The following is a 20,995-nucleotide window of genomic DNA, read 5'->3' on the forward strand; positions in this document are numbered from 1 at the left end:
CTTCATGGGAAATAGATTGGGAAACAATGGAAACAGTGTCAGACTTTATTATCTGGGGCTCCAAAATCACTGCAGATGGTGATTGCAGCCATGAAATTAAAAGACACTTACTCCTTGGAAGGAAAGTTATGACCAACCTAGACAGCATGTTAAAAAGCAGAGACATTACTTTGTCAACAAAGGTCTGTCTAGTCAAAGCTATGGTTTTTCCAGTAGTCATGTATGGATGTGAGAGTTGAACTATAAAGAAAGCTGAGCGCAGAAGAATTGACGCTTTCGAACTGTGGTGTTGGAGAAGACTCTTGAGAGTCTCTTGGACTGCAAGGAGATCCAACCAGTCCGTCCTAAAGGAAATCAGTCCTGGGCGTTCATTGGAAGGACTGACGTTGAAGCTGAAACTCCAATATTTTGGCGACCTGATGCAAAGAGTTGACTTATTTGAAAAGACCCTGATGTTGGGAAAGACTGAAGGCAGGAGGAAAAGGGGACGACAGAGGATGAGATAGTTAGATGGCATCACCAACTCAATGGACATGAGTCTGAGTAAACTCTGGGAGTTGGTGATGGACAGGGAGGCCTGGCGTGCTGCAGTTCATGGGGTCTCAAAGAGTCGGACACGACTGAGCAGCTGAACTGAACTGAATATTAACAAATGCTACATTTATAAAGCACAGCAAGTAACACTGTTTTTAAATGAAGGTGAACATTTAAAAAAACACAGACTGTATACTGAGCTATAATAAAAATCACAATAAATTTCAATGGACCAAAAGCAAACAAATTGAACTTACAGGCTAAAATGCAGTGAGAAAAATAAGAATTCTTATTTCAAACAACAAAACATCAGGCTAGTTATATGAGTGGATTCATTTCAGACAAAGGACCAGAAATAATACATTATCCAAGGAGCTAGGTGGAAAAATAAACTCAAAATACACCGGCATCAGGAGGAATACTCTCAAAAGACTGCCTCAGCCTTGAGGCAAAATTAGACAAAAATCTATTCTAGTTCTCCCTAATAGAACTTAAAACACAAGCTTCAAGAGAATCAAGCTATTTTGAAAACACTTAACTACACACCAGAACAAAGCTTAGGAATGTGTAGAGGAATACAAAATTAACAATATTAAACAGGGTAAAACGTACAATTTCTGGCATCCAATCACAAAATCAGTAAGCATGCAAATAAGGAAATGCTGCCCAAAATAAGGGGGGGAAATTCATCACTTAAAACAGAAACAACAATGACACAAAAGTCACAAAAGTCATAAAAAAGTCCTACAAGTTAGTACAAAGCGTAAGTATAAGGAGAGACAATGGAATATAGAAAAAAGCAGTGAACTTGACAACAGAAACAGAAAGTATACAAGATGAATTAGATGGGGTAAAAGATAAAAAATAAGTAAGCAGAGCTCTTTATCCATGAGCTGTGATACAACTTCAGTCAGCCTAAGAGATGTGTAACAGGAGTTCCCCAAAGTAAAGAAGGTGACAGAAAAATATTTGAAGAAATAATAACTGAAATTTTTCCAAATCTGGTGGAAACTATAATATCACCATCCAAGAATCTTAAAGAACCTCAAGAAGAAGAAACATGAGGAAAAAAAAAAAAAAAAACCCTATACGAAGGTATATACCAAATTCAAAATACTTAAAACCATAAAAAGAGCATACACTGAGAGAAATACAGTTCATTTCGAGGATCAAGATTTCTCATCTGAAACAATGCAAGACACTGGATGATGGAGCAACAGCCTTAAAATACTCAAAGAAAAATATTAAATCTATAATACTATACTTATTTGGAAGTCTCTTTCAGATACAAAGGATAAATAAAGACATTCTCAGATATAAATGGTGAAAGAATTTATCACCAGCAGATCTACACTAAAGAAATAATAAAGGCTGTCTTTCAGGCAGAAGGAAAGTTACTGATGGAATTCAAAAGAATGAATGAAAGAGTGAAGTGAATGGAAAACAAAAGAATGAAGTACACCAGAAATGATCGACATATGGGCATATACAGAACTTTAAAAATACATCCATAGAGTATAATTTACTCTTCAAAATTAATAATTTACTAGGGAGTTATGACATATATAGAAGTAAAACAATTGACAAACACAGTACAAAGGCTGAGAGAGAAGAAATGTAAGGATATTGGTGCAAGGTTCTTATACTACCAATGAAGAAGGATAATATTACTTACAGGTACAATGTAATGTAATGCAATATAATGTATAATTACGTAAAAAACCCAAAAGCAATCACTAAGAAACCAAACAAAATGTTATATCTGACAAATAAAAGTCAATAAAACAAAATAAAATCATAAAAAATACTTAATCTAAAATCATATAAATCATTGTCTGACCATGATACAATTCAACTGGAATTCAATTATCAAAATACCATTTGACAAAGTAGCAATATTCAAAACACACACACACACATTTCTTACAAATCAATAAAAAAAGACAATCTATTAGGAAAACTGGTATAGGCTATGAATAAGCAATTCAAATAAGAAACCAAGATAGTCAAACAAATGAAGAAATTGTCCTCACTAGTAATTAAAGAAATACAAAAAATACAAAACAACAGAACCCCCACACACAAGCATTTGGCAACTATCAAATCAGCAGAAACTAAAAAACAATACCAAAGGTTGATATGGTACAAACTCACAGAAGAGCAATTCAGCAATATTTAATATGGTTAAAATGTACATGTAAACCCTATGAAGAGCAATTACACTTCTTAAATCACTAAGTATTTATATATGAGCACAAGAAGACATGAATAACAACACTAAATGCATTGCTGACAATCTTGAATACAGAATAACTTAAATGTCCATCAACAGGAGAATAGAAATGTTCATGCAATGGATAACTGTAGAGAAGTTAAACATACTAGATCTATCTTCATCAGTGGAAACCTCAAAAAGTAAACAAAAAAGGCATATGTCAAAGGATAAACACAGTTTGAAACTTCTAAATCATATAAACAACACTTACCCTCTTTTAGTTTTAATAAATAGTGACACTTTTTCTTAGATTTGCCTTTTGAGAATTACATTTTTTTTTAATACTTAACACCCTCTCATCTCATTCCATTCTCCCAGAGTAATCACCATTTGAAGTTTGCAAGGATCCTTCTGAAGTGTGTATAACCCTTTTTTAATAAAATATATTTTATTAAAATATATTTAAGTAAGTGTTGTTTATATGATTTAGAAGTTTCAAACTGTGTTTTTTATTTGACATATGCCTTTTTTGTTTACTTTTTGAGGTTTCCACTGATGCATATAGATAAAATATATTTTATTAAAAAAGGGTTATACACACTTCAGAAGGATCCTTGCAAACTTCAAATGGTGATTACTCTGGGAGAATGGAATGAGATGAAAGGCTGTTAAGTATAAAATAAAATGTAATTCCCAAAAGGCAAATCTAAGAAAAAGTGTTACTATTTATTAAAACTAAAAGAGGGTTAAGTCAAAAGTTGCATTATTTACTGTATTTTTCTGTATGTTGGAAACATTCATCAAATTTCAGTTCAGTTGGTCAATTGTGTCCAATTCTTTGCGACCCCATGGACTACAGCATGCCAGGCTTTCCTGCCCATCACCAACTCCCGGAGCTTGTTTAAACTCATGTCCACTGAGTCAGTGATGACATCCAACCATCTCATCCTCTGTCGTCCCCTTCTCCTCCTGCCTTCAATCTTTACTAGCAACAAGGTCTTTCCTAAGGGGGGCACCACTTCACATCAGGTGGCCAAAGTATGGGAAATTTAGGGTCAGCATCAGTCCTTCCAATGAATATTCAGGATTGATTTCCTTTAGGATTGACTGGTTTGATTTCCTTGCTGTCCAAGGGACTCTCAAAAGTCTTCTCCAACACCACAATTCAAAAGCATCAGTTCTTCGGCACTCAGCTTTCTTTATGGTGTAACTCTCACATTCATACATGACTACTGGAAAAAACAATAGCTTTGACTACGCAGACCTTTGTCGATAAAGTAATGTCTATGCTTTTTAATATGCTGTCAAGGCTGGTCACAGCTTTTCTTCTCTCTTAAGTGAGCAAGTGTTTTTTAATTTCATACCTGCAGAGACCGTTTGCAGTGATTTTGGAGCCCAAGAAAATAAAATCTCACGGTTTTCATTATTTCCCCATCTATCCACCAAGAAGTGACAGGACTGCATGCCATGATCTTGGTTCTCCGAATGCTGAGTTTTAAGCCAGCTTTTTCACTCTCCTCTTTCACGTTCATCAAGAGGCTCTTCAGTTCCTCTTCACTGTCTACAATAACAGTGGTATCATCTGCACATCTCACGTTATTGATATTTCTCCCAGCAATCTTGATTCCAGCTTGTGCTTCATCCAGCCTGGCATTTCGCATGCTGTACTCTGCACGTAAGTTAAATAAGCAGGGTGATGAAACACAGTCTTGACGTACTCCTTTCCCAATTTGGAACCAGTTTGTTGTTCCAGGTCCGGTTCTACTGTTGCTTCTTGACCTGCATACAGATTTCTCAGGACGTAGGTAAGGTGGTCTGGAATTCCCATCTCTTTAAGAGTGTTCCACAGATTGTCATGATCCACATAGTCAAAGGCTTTGGCGTAGTCAGTAAAGAAGTAGATGTTTTTCTGGAATTCTCTTGTTTTTCTATGATCCAACAGATGTTGGCAATTTGACCTCTGGTTTCTCTGCCTTTTCTAAATCCAGCTTGAACATTTGGAAGTTCTCAGTTCATGCACTGTTGAAGCCCAGCTTGGAGAATTTTGAGCATTAATTTGCTGGCATGTGAAATGAGTGCAAATGTGCAGTAGTTCGAACATTCTTTGGCACTGCCTTGGGATTGGAATGAAAACTGACCTTTTCATTCAAAACAGGCCTGGGGCCACTGTTGAGCTTTTCAAATTTTCTGGCATACTGAGTGCAGCACTTCCATAGCATCACCTTTGAGGATTTGAAATAGCTCAACTGGAATTCCATCACCTCCATTAGCTTTGTTCATAGTGATGCTTCCTAAGGCCCACTTGACTTCTCACTCCAGGATATCTGGCTCTAGGTGAGTGATCACACCATTGTGGTTATACAGGTCATTAAGATCCTTTTTGTGTGAGGGTGCGTGAGCACGATGGCTGCATTTGTATAGTCCTTCTGTGTATTCTTGCCACCTCTGCTTAATATTGGAGAAGGCAATGGCACCCCACTCCAGTACTCTTGCTTGGAAAATCCCATGGATGGAGGAGCCTGGTAGGCTGCAGTCCATGGAGTCGCTAAGAGTCGAGTTGAACACGACTTCACTTTTGCCTTTCTCTTTCATGCACTAGAGAAGGAAATGGCAACCCACTCCAGTGTTCTTGCCTGGAGAATCCCAGGGACGAGGGAGCCTGGTGGGCTGCCATCTATGGGGTTGCACAGAGTCAGATACGACTGAAATGACTTAGCAGCTGCTTAATATCTTCTGCTTCTGTTAGGCCCATCCCATTTCTGTCCTTTATTGTGCCCATCTTTGCAAGAAATTTTCCCTTGGTATCTTTAATTTTCCTGAAGAGACCTCTAGTCTTTCCCATTCTATTGTTTTCCTCTATTTCTTTGCGTTGATCACTGAGGAAGGCTTTCTTATGTCTCCATGCAATTCTTTAGAACACTGTATTCAGATAAGCATAGCTTTCCTTTTCTCCTTTACCTTTTGCTTCTCTTCTTTTCTCAGCTATTTGTAAAGCCTCCTCAGACAAGTCTGCCTTTCTGCGTTTATTTTTCTTGGGGATGGTTTGGATCACCATCTCCTGTACAATGTCACGAAACTCCATCCATAGTTCTTCAGGCACTCCATCAGATCTAATCCCTTGAATCTATTCGCCACTTCCACTGTATAACCATAAGGGATCTGATTTAGGTCATACTTGAATGGCCTAGTGGTTTTCCCACTTTCTTCAATTTAAGTCTGAATTGGCAGCAAGGAGCTCATGATCTGAGCCACAGTCAGCTCGTAGTCTTGTTTTTGCTGACTGTATAGAGCTTCTCCAATTCTGGCTGCAAAGAATATAATCAATCTGATTTGGGTACTGACCATCTGGTGATGTCCGTGTGTAGAGTCATCTCTTGTGTTATTGGAAGAGGGTGTTTGCTATGACCAGTGCATTCTCTTGGCAAAACTGTATTAGCCTTTGCCCTGGTTCATCTTGTACACCGAGGCCAAACTTGCCTATTACTCGTGGTATCTCTTGACTTCCTACTTTTGCATTCCAATCCCCTATAATCAAAAGGACATTTTTTTTTTTGGTGTTAGTTCTAGAAGGTCATGTAGGTCTTCATAGAATCATTCAACTTCAGAGTCTTCAGCATTAGTGGTTGGGGCAAAGACTTGGTTACTGTGCTATTGATTAGTTTGCTTTGGAAACAAATAGAGATCATTCTGTCATTTTTGAGACTGTACCCAAGTACCACATTTTGGACTCTTTTGTTGACTATGAGGGCTACTCCATTTCTTCCAAGGAATTCTTGCCCACAGTAGTAGATATAAAGGTCATCTGAATTAAATTCCCCCATTCCAGTCCATTTTAGTTCACAGATTCCTAAAATGTCGGTGTTCACTCTTGCCATCTCCTGTTTGACCACTTTCGTTTTACCTTGATATATGGACCTAACATTCCAGGTTCCTATGCAATATTGTTCTTTATAGTACTGGACTTTACTTCTATGAGCAGTCACATCTACAGGTGGGAGTTGTTTTTGCTTTGGCTTCGTCTCTTCATTCCTTCTGGAACTATTTCTCCACTCTCCTCCAGTAGCATACTGAGCACCTACTGACCAGGGAAGTTCAACTTCCAATATCATATCTTTTTGCCTTTTCCTAATCTTCATGGGGTTCTCAAGGCAAGAATACTGAAGTGGTTTGTCATTCCCTTCTCCAGGGGACCACATTTTGTCAGAACTCTCCACCATGACCTGTCCATCTTGGGTGGCCTATATGGCAGGGCTCATAGTTTCACCGAGTTAGACAAGGCTGTGATCCATGTGATCATTTGGTTAGTTTTCTGTGATTGTCAGAATGCAAAGTAAAATAAGAAAACAATAATGTAAAAATGCTGTAATACCTATGATACCTTTGTTTCTGAAGTGCCTCCCTCTTCAAAAAGATCTGAGTTCTAAAACTAAGATACCTGTATTTCTTCAATTCTAAGAGCGCACAAAGATTAATACTGACAAGTCAAATGGGGAATAAGGTTAACAGCTCTCACATTCAGTATGTAAACTTGTCTATCTTCAGTACAGAAGCCCCCATACACCCTTAAATGTGCCTGCAATGTGATAGCCCAGAAAGTCTCTCTTTTACCACCACCAGGGGAAAACTTCTAGTGTTCTCTTAAGGTCAACAGCTATAGTTGTACACGAAGGGATCATGCTCCCAAATCCAAGAAAGGCCTTTTTTCCATAATCTACATAGGGTTGCTGCTGCTACTGCTGCTAAGTCACTTCAGTCATGTCCGACTCTGTGCAACCCCACAGACAGCAGCCCACCAGGCTCCCCCATCCCTGGGATTCTCCAGGCAGGTTGGTTCCCACCAATTCCCTACTGCCGGCTCAATCTTCTCAGATCTAATCTATCACTTTTCATCCATCTACTTTATAGCTTAAGAAAGTAGATACTAAAAAAAAAAAAAAAAAAAAAAAAGTAGATACTGTCTCTCCTCCCATTCATTCACCTTTTAAAAACCACTCTGCTGTCATTTTCATGACATTAAGGGAGCAAGATAACTATACATATTCAGTCTATCATTAAAAAGTGTTTTTATATCATTTACCACTGTGTGAAAACATTTATTAGTTTATTTAGTTTATCGCCTCAGCTATTGTGCCCTGTTCCCCTCAACACAACACACAGAGCAGAATTCTGCCTTTTCCACTCCCTTTAACACAGCATCTAGCACACAGTAGATGCTAATAGAAAACTATGTTAAAAAGCACAGAAGAGTTTTGGCAACAATTTCTGGGATATGACACCTAACACAAAAGCAACAAAATAAAAAACAAGTACAACTATATCAAATGTACAAGCTTCTGCAAACCAAAGACATGATCAACAAAATGAAAAGGCAACCAACAGAATGGGTGAAAATATTTACAGATCATATATCTGATAAGAGGTTAATATATAAAATACTGTACATAAAGAATTAGTATAATTCAATAGCAATTTTTTTAAAAAATGAAATTTTAAAATGGGCAAGGGATTTTCCAAAAAAGATATTCAAATAATCAACAGGTATATGAAAAGGTGTTCAACATCACAAATCATTAGGGAAATACAGGTGAAGACCACAAGAAGACATCACTTCACACTAGTCAGAATGGTCACAGTCAAAAGGACAAGAAAGAACACATGCTGGTGAGGACGTGGAGAAAAAGGAACCCTTGTACCCTGCTGGTAGGAAAGTAAACTGGTATAGCCACTATGAAAACAGAATGGAGCTTCCTCAAAAAAATTAAGAATAAAACTATCATGTGATCCAACAATCCCACTTCTGGGTATATATCCAAAGGAAATTAAACCACTATGTCAGAGAAACATCTGCACTGTCACACCCAATGCAGCATTACTTATAACTGCCAAGATATGTTGATAACCTAAGTGTCCATCAGCGCATGACTGGATAAAGATGTGGTGTGAAAGTGAAAGTCGCTCAGTCGTGTAGGACTCTGAGACCCCATGAACTATACAGTCCATGGAATTCCCCAAGCCAGAATACTGGAGTGGGTAGCCTTTCCCTTTTCAGGGGATCTTCCCAACCCAGGGATCGAAACCAGATCTCCTGCGTTGCAGGCAGATTCTTTATCAACTGAGCCACAAGGGTGGTATATATACATATAATGAAATGCTATTCAGCCACAAAAAGGAAGGAAATTCTGCCATTTGTGACAACATGGATGGACCTCATGAGCAGTATAATGAAATACATCATAAAGAGAGATAAGCACCATATGATCTCACGTACATATGAATCTTAAAAGAACACACAAAAACACCAAGCTTACAGAAAAAGATCAGATGCATGGTTACCAAAAGCAGGGAACAGGGGAAATTGAATAAAGGTCAAAAAGTACAATTTCCACAACCTAAATGTCCACTAACAAAGCAATGGATAAAGAAGAGGTGATAAATAGACACAATGGAATATTACGCAGCCATAAAAAGGAACAAAATGGAGTCATTTGTAGAGACATGGATGGACCTAGGATGTCATACAAAGTAAAGTTAAAGTCAGAAAGAGAAAAGCAAATATCAAATATTAAAACATATACATGGAATCTGGAAAAATGGTATAGATGATCTTATTTGCAAAGCAGAAATAAAGACACAGATGTAGGGAACAAATATATGGACACCAACGGTGAAGGGAAAGGGGGAGAAATTGGGAGAATGGAACTGACACATATACTCTATTGATACTGTGTTTAAAATAGATAACTAGAACTTCCCTCACGGCTTAGAGATAAAGAATCCACCTACCAATGCAGGAGACATGGGTTTGACCCCTGATCCAGGAGGCCCTCAGGCTGCAGAACAACTAGGCCACAACCACTGAGCCTGTGTTCTGGAGCCCAGGAACTGTGACTTCTAAAGTCCGTGTGCCCTACAGTCCGTGCTCCACGAGAGCAGCCACGACAATGAGAAGCCCTCTCACTGCAACTGGAGAGCAGCCCCCACTCACCACAACTAGAGAAAAGTCTGGGCAGCAATGAAGACCCAGCACAGCCAAAAGCAGACAAATGAAATCACATTAAAAATGTTTAAATAAATAGACAAAACAGATAACTGTGAGAACGCACTGTGTAGCGCAGGCAACTCTGCTTAATGCGCTATGGTGACCAGAATGGGAAAGAAGTCTAAAAGGGAGGGGTTATATGAATATGCATAGCTGGTTCATTTTGCTGTACAGCAGAAACAAATACAACATTATAAAGCAACTATACTCCAATAAAAACAGTTGCAAAAAAATAAAAAGGGAAAAAACAAACAAAAAAGTACAAACTTACAATTTTAAGATAAGTAACGAGGATACAATGTATAACAAGCTAACTATAGTTAACACTAGTGGATGGTATATCTGAAAGTTGCTAAGCAAGTAAATCCTAAAAAAGCTCTCATCATGAAAAAAAAAACCTTTTCTCTTTTCTTTTATCTATATGAGATGATGTTAACTAAATTTATTGTAATAATCATTTTACAGTATATGTGTACCAAGTCATTATGCTATACACCTTAAACTTATGCAGTGCTATACATCAGTTTTGGCTTCCCAGGTGGCACCAGTGGTAAAGAATCCTCCTGCCAATGCAGGAGACACAAGAGACACAGGTTTGACCTCTGGGGAGGGAAGATCCCCTGAAGACGGGAATGGCAACCCACTCTGGTATTTCTCGCCTATAAAATCCCATGGACAAAGGAGCCTGATAGGCTACAGTGCATGGGGTCCCAAAGAATCAGACACGACTGAACAATTAAGCAATGATATATCAGTTACATCTCAACAAATCTGAAGGAAACAAAAGCAAATAAAAGATAAAGCCATCCCACTCCCCCCGCCCCCCCAAAGAAACCACAGGAGAAATTCCCACCATGAAAAAAGACACAACAGGGAGCCTTGTTTTAGTCAGCTCAACCTCAACTACTCCTTTCTTCCACTAAGAGATTCCCATTCTACTCAGTTTCATCCAGATCTAAGCTATGTTAATCAGAATCAATCCACAGAATTTCTTAAAAATCAAGCTGAGAGGCTCTTTTTCTTCTTTTATCATAAAACATAAACTCGCAAGTACAGGTGACCACATTATCTGCCATGGGATAAAAATCCAATAAAAGAAAATCAAACCTGTCCCAAAGCAACAGTCATGAAAAGTAAAACAGAAACTCTCCTGACAACATTCAAATGCCTGATTTCATTTCCTTATGGTCACCAGAGAAGTGATGGTTCCTAACACTTGCTTGTTAAGCTCTTCCTTTTTATGTGTGTGAGTTTCTCACTCCCTTATTCTGTCAATTTATATCCCCTTTTTGTTCAAGGTAGTTAAGGGTGGGTATCTGCTTATATTAACGTATACAGTCTTTATTCAAATGGAGCATACTCAATTCCTAACTAATACACGCAAATTCTCATTTTATATGTTTTACGTTTATTTACCTGAAATAAATGTAACTGTTCACTTATTTAGATTCCATTACATGAAAACAGGACATAATTTTGTTTCAGTTCCCATCTTTCTAAATGCCCTTAGTTAAGCCATCGATTACTGCTAACCGACACCTGCTGGAAGGATTTTATGTAAATTAAAATAATCCCTATTTTCTCCTCCAAATCCCACATGTGAAGAGGTGAAGATTCATTAGAAGAAAAAAGATCAATAATAATTGTTCCCTATTAAAATGAAGCTGTACTTTCTCATGATCTGAACACTCAGCTTTTGTTAATAAAAACTGGACACTGCAAGTAAGTTGTATTATAAGAAATTTGTTCTTTCTTTGAATTGAAAAAGGGAAATCTTATAAGTGGCAGCTTGCAGATGACTCCTGCTGAATAAAACTGGACTGACTAACACTACCCTATTATTATAAATATTTCTATTATCTTATTAAAATAAACATTTTTAAAGTTCAAGGGCCACTTACTGCTTCCAGTTGTTTCTTCTTCTGCACTAGTAACTCCAGCATGAGGTTGACATTGGCCAAATCAAGGTTATCTTGGTCAGTTCCCAACAAATCCTGAAATATTTGCCACCTGTGGCCATTCTAAAAACAAAGAAGAAACCCAACTTAACAAAACTGTTTTAGAGAATCAAAAACAAATGTTTGCTATTTTCTAATGTTTATTACATATCAAAAATAAACTATAATGTTCCAACCTATTCCTTCCCAGCTAGTGGCTCCGCAATGCCTTCTAATTATAATTTAATCACTATTTCTCCCTTAAATAAATTTAAATGATATGAAAGGCACATTCAAGATATGTCAAGTCATCTTCTCTAAAGGTGTAATTCCCTTCAAAACAAGTGCCCAGATTTTTATTACCTGTCTAACCATATTTTCCACTTTGTATTTGATAAGGTAATAATTTCAGTTCACTTGCTTCAGTAATTTGGGGTTAATCCTCTTAAACTGAGTCTTTTAAGTTTTTTTTCCCCTCAAATGACCACCCACAGTTTCATCCTGCCATATAATTCTTTAAATGCAATGTGTTACAAGACAACTGACTCAGTATTACCCCACCAGACCTTTCAAAAGAGTAAATCCTAGACAATTCAGACAAAAGAAAGCTGTTTATTGAATAGGATAATCCTAGATTTCCTTTAAGAAAAACCAGTAATATGCTAAGCTTGAATACCCATTAATATTAAACCAATGAACAAAGCAAAATGAAATTTATTAAAAATAGTAATAAAAAAGTTGAAACATACGGTGCTACTCACTGAGTGGTCCAATTTGAACCTCTTTTCTTCAAATCTTTGCTTCTGTTTGAGAATGAGCTCATTCACTGAAAACAAAACAAAAAGCACATATAATCTGTATTTTTATTAAATGATCTAACTGTTCTATTAAATGGATTCTATTTAACTTTAAAAAGTCTAAAATCTCAGGAAAAAAAATGCTAAGCAGACGTGCTTTTTTTTTCGTATTAGAAACAGTTTTGCCACAGCTACTACTACAACTACCACTATTATTACCATTACTACTACTGCAGAAGGGAGATTCTTCAGACTATGTACTTTCTCTTTCATGTGTCAGTGATGCCACTAGCGGCATTTGGAAACAGTTCTTGACTGTAAGAGACCATTCCACACTCTACACAGTAACTAGCAGATTCTATGAGGGAGGCACTAAAGGTTTTTCATTTGTTGTTCTTTTTGCTTGTGACTTTTCTATAAATATCATGGCAAACACAGTCAGTTACCTATCCAAAAGCCATTCTAACCCTTTTTTAAAAAATAACATGAGGGGCTTCCCTGGCCCTCCAGTGGTTAAAACTCCACACTTCCACTGCAGGGGGCGCCAGCTTGATCCCCGGTCAGGGAACTAATATTCCACATAGCGCTCAGTGTGGTCAAAAAATTAAAACAAATAAAGAAAAATAATAAATAAAGAAAAATAAGAATATCATTTTTTCCCAAATGTCAGAATGCCAACTGTCATATGCTTTCAGAGAGCCTAGATCCCTTCCTGGCCCTACGGAATGAAGCTTAACTTAACCTAAATCCATCTAGTCATATCCTCTTGACAGTGACTGACAAAATGGTTAACTACTAAGACCTCGTTTTGCCCAATAAAGGGCATGCTGTCTTTCAGAAGAGAAGGCTTGAACGAGTTCTTTGTCTGCCTTCATCTAGGGATGGTACCTGGAATCACTTTGAGCCACCCTGCATCTCTCTTGAGGGGAGCTAGCCAAAGGACCAACACATCTGCTGGGGAAGGAAGGCCAGAAAGACAGAAAGAACTTGATCATATCACTGAGATATCAAATTAACTCAATCTAGAAATTCTGTGTAAATCAATACATTTCCCTTAATGTTCCAGCCACTTTTAATAGATTTTTCATCTTTAACACCCAATTGATTAAAGAAAAAAAAAAAAAAAAAAAACAGAGTAAAGCACAACTAGCACTAAGCTAGTTTAACATACTAGTCTTTAATTTACAGACGCTATCCTATGGGTTATTCCTTGCATTTCAGAGGTGAGGAAATACTAGAAAGAGCACAAGAAAGGTACTCACAGTGACATATAATATATGACAAAGCTAGGATATAAGCCTATCTAATACTTCCCACCATACCACAATTTATTACAAATATTTTCTAAAAAATCAGAGAGATACCAGGGCCACGCTAGAAACCAAGGTTTAAAAATAAGACTCAACCTAAGTAAGACTTAAAGACGCAAGCAACTAGGAGTAAGCAGACAAACACATACAATGCATCAGTTATAATAGGGACAGTCAGGACCACCACTGATACGGATTTAAAAAGAACACAGGACAAGGAGCTATGGGGATGACCCAGAAAGTTGTTATGGGGAGGGAGGTGGGAGGGGGGTTCATGTTTGGGAATGCATGTAAGAATTAAAGATTTTAAAATTTAAAAAATAAAAAACTAAAATTAAAAAAGTAAATAAATAAAATAAAAAAAATAAATAAATAAAATAAAATGTTAACGAGGAGACTTCACACATAAGGTGACATTGGAACTGGGCCATAATAAGCACACAGAGACTCACTAAACAGGAAAGGAAGTGGAAAAGAATTCAAATAAGGGTGTGTGAGAAACTCCCTGGTGATCCAGTGGTTAGGACCCACTGCCCTAGGTCTGCAGTCAATCTCTAGTCAGGGAACCAACGCCCAAGAAGCCACATGGTGTGCCCCCAAGACAGGGTGGGTTAGCAGTGGGAGGGAGCAGTAGGGTAAAAATCTCATTTAAGAAATCTCATTTAACATTGGCCATGAATGTTCCAAACCCTTATTTGTAATTCACTGAATCCTTACAATAACCACAGTACTAAGAACAAATAATGCCTTTCTCAGACGTCCCTGGTGGTCCAGTAGTCAAGAGTCCATCATGCAATGCCAGGGACACAGGTTTGATCCTTGGTTGGGGAGCTAAGTTCCCACATGCCATGGGGCAATTGAGCCCGCATGCCACAACCAGGGAAGATTACATGTTGCAATGGAAAGCCCACACTCCATCACAAGGACAGCACAGCCAAAAAAAACACCAAACAAACAAAATGTCTTTCTACTGCTAAAGATTTCATTCTAGCAACTGTCATTTCAGAGGCAAGATAGCAAAGTAAAAGCACATACTCAAGTCAGGACCAAATCCCAATTCCATCATTTACTGGGGCTGTTAAACTTTACACAAGTTACTTGCCTTCTCTGTGCCTTACTTCCCCCATGGGAGGAATACAGATGACAACAACTACCTATGTCATAGGACTGAGAATGTAAAAAGTGCCTGGAAAAGTACTTGGCAGTAGTAAAGACATTATATGTGTTGGTGACTTTTTGTAAAGCAGAGATTTTAAATTTTGCATGTATGTTGTCTTTTACATTAAAGAGTAAGAAGGTCATTCATTAGGGAGCTAAGACCATTCAATTTACAAATTTTATCCACAGAGAACACTAGAAAACAGATTGCTGGAGGGGGGGTGGTAGGGGTAGGGGGGTAGCTGGAGGTCAATCATGCATCACAGAAGGACAGGGCGAGCTAGAGCAAGCCCTCGTAGGAGTGCAGGAGAGCAACTGCAGAGGTTGCAGGAGACACACCCCCTCACCCTGCATGAGCCTCCCAGCAACAGCAGAGAAAGAGAGCCCAGTTTCCGCAACCCCCAGTCTCACCTGCCCACAGCCCCACTCTGTAATTTCACGTCCTCAGGCTTCAACACAGCTTCCCAGTCCTAGCTGGTGGCCTGGAACAGCTTCATGCTCAACAAGGGACCTAACAAGTCCCCATTACTGAACACACTGAGACAAAGAACAGCCTGGTAAGGGGAAGGGTCCCCAGAACTCCCTACATGTGAGAGGAAGAAGCCTCTTGATGAAAGTCAAAGAGGAGAGTAAAACAGCTGGCTTAAAATTCAACATTCAAAAACAAAGACTATGGCATCCGGTCCCATCACTTCATGGCAAATAGATGGGGAAACAATGGAAACAGTGGGCTCCAAATCACTGCAGATGGTGACCGCAGCCATGAAATTAAAAGACACTTGCTCCTTGGAAGAAAAGTTATGACCAACCTAGACAGAATATTAAAAAGCAGAGACAGTACTTTGCCAACAAAGGTCGGTCTAGTCAAAGCTACGATTTTTCCAGTAGTCATGGATGGATGTGAGAGTTGGACCATAAAGAAGGCTGAACGCCAAAGAATTGATAGTTTTGAACTATGGTGCTGGAAAAGACTCTTAAGAGTCCCTTGGACAGCAAGGAGATCAAACCAGTCCATCCTAAAGGAATCGGTCCTGAATATTCACTGGAAGGACTAATGCTGAAGCTGAAGCTCCAGTACTCTGGCCACCTGATGAGAAGAACTGACTCACTGAAAAAGCCCCTGATGCTGGGAAAGATTGAAGACAGGAGGAGAAGGGGATGACAGAGGATGAGATGGTTAGATGCCATCACCGACTCGATGCATATGAGTTTGAGCAAACCCCAGGAGCTGGTGGTGGACAGGGAAACCTGGCATGCTACAGTCCATGGGGTCACAAAGAGCAAGGACACGACTGAATGACTGAACTGAACTGAAGAACAAAGAGGATAGAAAGGCAAAAAGTGAGATTTGTGCCCCTTTGGGAGGAAAGGGGAAGGAAAGAAGAAAGACAGAGGAAGAAGAAAAAGGAGGAACTGTAGTGTAGGGCTTAGGGCATGCAAGGAAAAAATCAAAATACCTATCTTGACAAAAAAATGCATGAGTCTAAAGACCAGAAAACCAAATCCGCTTGTGTTCGGAGTGTATGACTTCCAATTCTTTTCTTTCATTAAAACTGAAGAAAGAAGTGGATTTGTTAATGATTATGGCAGGTTGTGACTGGTGATAGAAACAAAGTCTGATGCAGTAAAGAGCAATATTGCATAGGAACCTGGAATGTCAGGTCCATGAATCAAGGCAAATTGGAAGTGGTCAAACAAGAGATGGCAAGAGTGAATGTCAACATTCTAGGAATCAGCGAACTAAAATGGACTGGAATGGGTGAATTTAACTCAGATGACCATTATATCTACTACTGTGGGCAGGAAACCCTCAGAAGAAATGGAGTAGCCATCATGGTCAACGAAAGAGTCCAAAAAGCAGTACCTGGATGCAATCTCAAAAACGACAGAATGATCTCTGTTCGTTTCCACGGCAAACCATTCAATATCACCATAATCCAAGTCTATGCCCCAACCAGTAATGCTGAAGAAGCTGAAGTTGAACGGTTCTGTGAAGACCTACAAGACCTTTTAGAACTAACACCCAAAAAAGATGTCCTTTTCATTATAGGGGACTGGAATGCAAAAGTAGGAAGTCAAGAAACACCTGGAGTAACAGGCAAATTTGGCCTTGGAATGCGGAATGAAGCAGGGCAAGAACTAATAGAGTTTTGCCAAGAAAATGGACTGGTCATAGCAAACACCCTCTTCCAACAACACAAGAGAAGACTCTACACATGGACATCACCAGATGGTCAACACCGAAATCAGATTGATTATGTTCTTTGCAGCCAAAGATGGAGAAGCTCTATACAGTCAGCAAAAACAAGACCGGGAGCTGACTGTGGCTCAGATCATGAACTCCTTATTACCAAATTCAGACTCAAATTGAAGAAAGCAGGAAAAACCGCTAGACCATTTAGGTATGACCTAAATCAAATCCCTTATGATTATACAGTGGAAGTGAGAAATAGATTTAAGGGCCTAGATCTGATAGATAGAGCGCCTGATGAACTATGGAATGAGGTTCGTGACACTGTACAAGAGACAGGGATAAGGACCATCCCCGTTGAAAAGAAATGCAAAAAAGCAAACTGGCTGTCTGGGGAGGCCTTACAAATAGCTGTGAAAAGAAGAGAAGCAAAAAGCAAAGGAGAAAAGGAAAGATATAAGCATCTGAATGCAGAGTTCCAAAGAATAGCAAGAAGAGATAAGAAAGCCTTCTTCAGCGATCTATGCAAAGAAAAACAGGAAAACAACATAATTGGAAAGACTAGAGATCTCTTCAAGAAAATTAGAGATATCAAGGGAACATTTCATGCAAAGATGGGCTTGATAAAGGACAGAAATGGTATGGACCTAACGGAAGCAGAAGATATTAAGAAGAGATGGCAAGAATACACAGAAGAACTGTACAAAACAGATGATCTTCACGACCTGGATAATCATGATGGTGTGATCACGCATCTAGAGCCAGACATCCTTGAATGTGAAGTCAAGTGGGCCTTAGAAAGCATCACTACGAACAAAGCTAGTGGAGGTGATGGAATTCCAGTTGAGCTCTTTCAAATCCTGAAAGATGATGCTGTGAAAGTTGTGCACTCAATATGCCAGCAAATTTGGAAAACTCAGCAGTGGCCACAGGACTGGAAAGGGTCAATTTTCATTCCAATCCCAAAGAAAGGCAATGCCAAAGAATGCTCAAACTACCGCACAATTGCACTCATCTCACACGCTAGTAAAGTAATGCTCAAAATTCTCCAAGCCAGGCTTCAACAATATGTGAACCATGAACTTCCTGATGTTCAAGCTGGGTTTAGAAAAGGCAGAGGAACCAGAGATCAAATTGCCAACATCTGCTGGATCATCGAAAAGCAAGAGAGTTCCAGAAAGACACCTATTTCTGCTTTATTGACTATGCCAAAGCCTTTGACTGTGTGGACCACAATAAACTGTGGAAAATTCTGAAAGAGATGGGAATACCAGACCACCTGACTTGCCTCTTGAGAAATCTGCATGCAGGTCAAGAAGCAACAGTTAGAACTGGACGTGGAACAACAGACTGGTTCCAAATAGGAAAAGGAGTACGTCAAGGCTGTATATTGTCACCCTGCTTATTTAACTTCTATGCAGAGTACATCATGAGAAACGCTGGACTGGAAGAAACACAAGCTGGAATCAAGATTGCCGGGAGAAATATCAATCACCTCAGATATGCAGATGACACCACCCTTATGGCAGAAAGTGAAGAGGAACTAAAAAGCCTCTTGATGAAAGTGAAAGTGGAGAGTGAAAAAGCTGGCTTAAAGCTCAACATTGATCATGGCATCTGGTCCCATCACTTCATGGGAAATAGATGGAGAAATAGTGGAAACAGTGTCAGACTTTATTTTGGGGGGCTCCAAAATCACCACAGATGGTGACTGCAGCCATGAAATTAAAAGACACTTACTCCTTGGAAGAAAAGTTATGACCAACCTAGATAGCATATTCAAAAGCAGAGACATTACTTTGCTGACTGAGGTCCGTCTCGTCAAGGCTATGGTTTTTCCAGTGGTCATGTATGGATGTGAGAGTTGGACTGTGAAGAACGCTGAGCGCCGAAGAATTGATGCTTCTGAACTGTGGTGTTGGAGAAGACTCTTGAGAGTCCCTTGGACTGCAAGGAGATCCAACTAGTCCATTCTGAAGGAGATCCGCCCTGGGATTTCTTTGGAAGAAATGATGCTAAAGCTGAAGCTCCAGTACTTCAGCCACCTCATGAGAAGAGTTGACTCACTGGAAAAGACTCTGACGCTGGGAGGGACTGGGGGCAGGAGGAGAAGGGGACGACAGAGGATGAGATGGCTGGATGGCATCACGGACGCTATGGACGTGAGTCTGAGTGAACTCCGGGAGTTGGTGATGGACAGGGAGGCCTGGCGTGTTGCAATTCATGGGGTCGCAAAGAGTCGGACATGACTGAGTAACTGAACTGAACTGAACTGAACTGATGGCAGGTTAAAAAAAAAATTTTTTTTTTAACTAAATGAGTGCTTCTTTTTTTGAAGCATGTAATTCACAACAAGGTCAAAGAAATAAGTGACAGTGCTGGAACAAAGTTCCTTCAATCCCCATCAAAGTATTTATGTACGCTGAGTTTCTCATGAGTTACCCTTTTCAAAATAAAAAGGAAGTCTTAAACTTACACAATGTTATATGTCAATTATATCTCAATTTTTTTAAAAAACTGTGATGATCCTAAATAAATAAAAAAAATATAAACAAAACTGAATCCCTGTCCTAGTAATAACTATCAGTGGCAATGGATCTAATTGAGAAGAACACCATCACACATTAAGCAGCCACTTTCAATAAATTTTTATGTCTAATACTTTATAAAATTTGTACATAGTTATTTGATCAAATGCATGTCAAATAATTACAAATCAGAAAAAATACATTCAAAAGTTCAAAAGAAACTTCAAAGTCTGTAATTTCTATTTTCTGTTACAGAAAAGTATGACAGATAAATCAGTAAGAATTTCAAGCCTGTGTGTGTGTGTGTGTGTGTGTGTGTGTGTGTGTGTGTATTTTTTGGCCACACTGTGCAGCATGTGGGATCCTAATTTCCCTACCAATGATTGAACCTGTGCCCCCTTGCATTGGAAGCGTGGAGTCTTAACCAGGGATGTTCCAAAAATACATAATGACAAAATTATGTGGGCAATTTGCAATTTAAGCAGAAATTCAAAGGGACAAAACACAAAATTTCTCATTGTTAATGCAAAGTCTTTATTTTTGAAACAATGATAAGTATCAAATCACTATACTATTCAGTTTCCACTAGATACATTTTAAAAAGAGATAAATGTTTATTTTTAAATAACCATATTTATAATACTTTTTAAACTATATTCTTTACAAGCACTAAAACTTACAAAGAAAAATCTGGCTGCTAATTTAAATATGGCATCAATGTAGGAAGTACATCATTTTTCAGAATTTTTTTGTGCCATCCAAGCAAAAAGGTTTGAAGATCTTTTTGAAAATGTGTACCCCAGCCCTCTAGCCATGACTCAAGTAAATGTAAAGCATTAAAAGTGAAGGATCCTAATCTATCAATAAAAATATTAGAATACCTCAGAATCATATAACTTACACTTATTTTATGATGCTCAAGAGGAAATCTGATATTACTTCTAGAAGGCTCAACATTTTTCTAGTCCAGCAAAGAACTACAGGCATTATATATATCATGTGATTTCAAACTAAATCAATGGGAATAAATTGTTTTTTTTCCCCAGTACAGGAAAAAAAAAAGTGATATACCATTTTCAGAAACAGATCTCAGTAGCTTATTGAGTGCACAGGAACCTAAGGATTTGACTGTCACTGTACAAAGGTAAAGACTGGAAAGGGTGACAGGCAGTGAGAATAAATATATCAGGATGAAATGTTATTTCTATGGCTGACATAAATACTCATACTGGAAGCTGCATTGTAACTTAGACTTCAAATCTGGGCATAAAATACTTAACGCTTAA

At 38.5% G+C, this 20,995-nt stretch overlaps 1 protein-coding gene across 9 annotated transcripts in view; it reads right to left on the minus strand.

Annotated features, from left to right (window-relative positions):
- COP1 (COP1 E3 ubiquitin ligase) overlaps positions 1-20,995 on the minus strand; it is a 231,608-nt gene that overhangs the window by 173,385 nt on the left and 37,228 nt on the right. For 7 of the 9 annotated variants that reach the window (XM_027975897.2, XM_015099327.3, XM_060396629.1 and 4 more), the window contains exons 4-5: positions 12,475-12,551; positions 11,690-11,809 (exon numbers count right to left, since the gene is read on the minus strand). In XM_027975897.2, the coding sequence (XP_027831698.1) occupies positions 11,690-11,809; positions 12,475-12,551 (197 nt within the window). The remainder of the gene's footprint in view (positions 1-11,689; positions 11,810-12,474; positions 12,552-20,995) is intronic. The other 2 variants (XM_027975896.2, XM_060396628.1) reach the window with 1 other exon arrangement.

The sequence above is a fragment of the Ovis aries genome, chromosome 12, assembly GCF_016772045.2.
Source record: "Ovis aries strain OAR_USU_Benz2616 breed Rambouillet chromosome 12, ARS-UI_Ramb_v3.0, whole genome shotgun sequence".
Classification (NCBI taxonomy): domain Eukaryota; kingdom Metazoa; phylum Chordata; class Mammalia; order Artiodactyla; family Bovidae; genus Ovis; species Ovis aries.